General features: G+C 32.6%; 1 protein-coding gene across 1 annotated transcript in view; it reads left to right on the top strand.

The window, feature by feature from the left end:
• The window catches only part of LOC107723208 (minor histocompatibility protein HA-1-like), a 30,285-nt gene that overhangs the window by 21,944 nt on the left and 6,518 nt on the right, over window positions 1-1,823 (top strand). The window contains exons 9-11 of the mRNA XM_016531765.1: window positions 308-397; window positions 483-662; window positions 1,541-1,678. Coding sequence (XP_016387251.1) covers window positions 308-397; window positions 483-662; window positions 1,541-1,678 — 408 coding nt within the window. The remainder of the gene's footprint in view (window positions 1-307; window positions 398-482; window positions 663-1,540; window positions 1,679-1,823) is intronic.

The following is a 1,823-nucleotide window of genomic DNA, read 5'->3' as shown; positions in this document are numbered from 1 at the left end:
TTTTTTTTTTAATAATACAATAAATATGGTATTTAAATGTATTATTATATTTTACATTTATTGTATTATATTATATTTTTAATATAATACATTTAATTTAATTATAAAAATAAAGCCTAATTTTTGGATCATTAAGAATTTTTTTGCATTATTTCTAATACAGTTTCCCTTATGACATTTTAATTTCTCATTGATTTCTTCGGCATTTTGGGTGACCTGGATGTGTTCTTTGCAGCTTTTGTGAGATTTACCCAAGCAGGTCTAATGAAAGAAACAAATAAAATTAAACCTTTCTTTCTCTCTTTTTTTCATTCAGCCCATGACACAGCGCAGACAGGAACATGAGAAGAAGCGCAGAGACATTAAAGAGCAGTGGCAGAGGGCCAAGAGAAAACTGGTAAAGATTCAGTCCACCCTGAACTAACTAAATAACTCAACTAAACCTTGCTAAATCAATTTAAACGTGTATTTGTGTTCATCAGGCCGATGCCGATAGTAACCTCCGTAAGGCACGTCACCTGTACATGAGCCGCTGTGAGGAGTACGAGAGAGCTCGGACAGTGGCCAATAAGGTTGAAGAGGAACAAAGCGGAACAGGAAGTGGCTCAACCACTAAAGCTCTGGACAAGAAGAGACGACTAGAAGAAGAAGCACGCAACAAGGTCAGCCAGCTCAAACAGGAAATGACCTAACATGAGCTAATTTCACACATTTTGTGTGAGGTGTTAATTCTGACTGTGCTTTTGTGGTCACGTGCAGAGAACCAACATTTTGATGAATAGATTAACATGACGCTCTTTATCATCTCCTACATTTTATTTTAATTTTTTTCCCTGCAATCTTTCAATATAGAAATTTCTTCTTATCTGTCTTTATTTGCATAAAGAAAATTGCATAAATTGCATTCTTTTTTTTCTTTTTTTTAGGATTATAGGATTTTGAGACAGCTAATTTCACACATTTTGTGTGAGGTGTTAATTCTGACTGTGCTTTTGTGGTCACGTGCAGAGAACCAACATTTTGATGAATAGATTAACATGACGCTCTTTATCATCTCCTACATTTTATTTTAATTTTTTTCCCTGCAATCTTTCAATATAGAAATTTCTTCTTATCTGTCTTTATTTGTATAAAGAAAATTGCATAAATTGCATTCTTTTTTTTTCTTTTTTTTAGGATTATAGGATTTTGAGATTATTTTCATGACAATTGAAGACATTTTTATTGTAATGCAATAATGTCGGTATGCATAACATTAGTGAGAGTTTGGGATATTTCTGTCATGAAAATAATGCCACAATGCAAAAAATCTAAATGGATTTAAAATAGGCTTCATTTTCTTAAAGGAAGATATCATGTCATTTATTTTATTTGATTTTGGGGTGTTTTTATAATATTTATGCAACAATTTTGAGTTACAAGTACTTATGGGCTGTGGCTTTGCCGTTTTTAACTGCTCCATCCTTCAATAATAGCATTATGCCTACAAAACAGTCAAGTCGACTAATTCATTTTCATGATATATGATGGTTTGTGTCAGGCAGAGGAGGCTGAGGCGACGTATCGCACCTGCATCGCAGACGCCACGACACAGCAGCAGGAGCTGGAGGACATGAAGGTGAACGTGCTCAAACAGATCCAAGAACTCATCAGACAGACGGACCAGATCCTGCGCGCGGTGAGAGTCATATATATATTTTATATTTACTATATATATATATATATATATCAATTGAATTATTGCTTTTTATTTAGTTTCTTTAATATAAATATATATATATATATATATATATACATACATAAATGAAAAATATTATTTTTAT

Source organism: Sinocyclocheilus rhinocerous, unplaced genomic scaffold, assembly GCF_001515625.1.
Source record: "Sinocyclocheilus rhinocerous isolate Xijiao unplaced genomic scaffold, SAMN03320098_v1.1 scaffold2770, whole genome shotgun sequence".
In the NCBI taxonomy this organism is placed as follows: Eukaryota; Metazoa; Chordata; class Actinopteri; order Cypriniformes; family Cyprinidae; genus Sinocyclocheilus; species Sinocyclocheilus rhinocerous.
The sequence above is the reverse complement of the archived record's forward strand: the minus strand, read 5'-3'. Positions and strand labels throughout refer to the sequence as shown.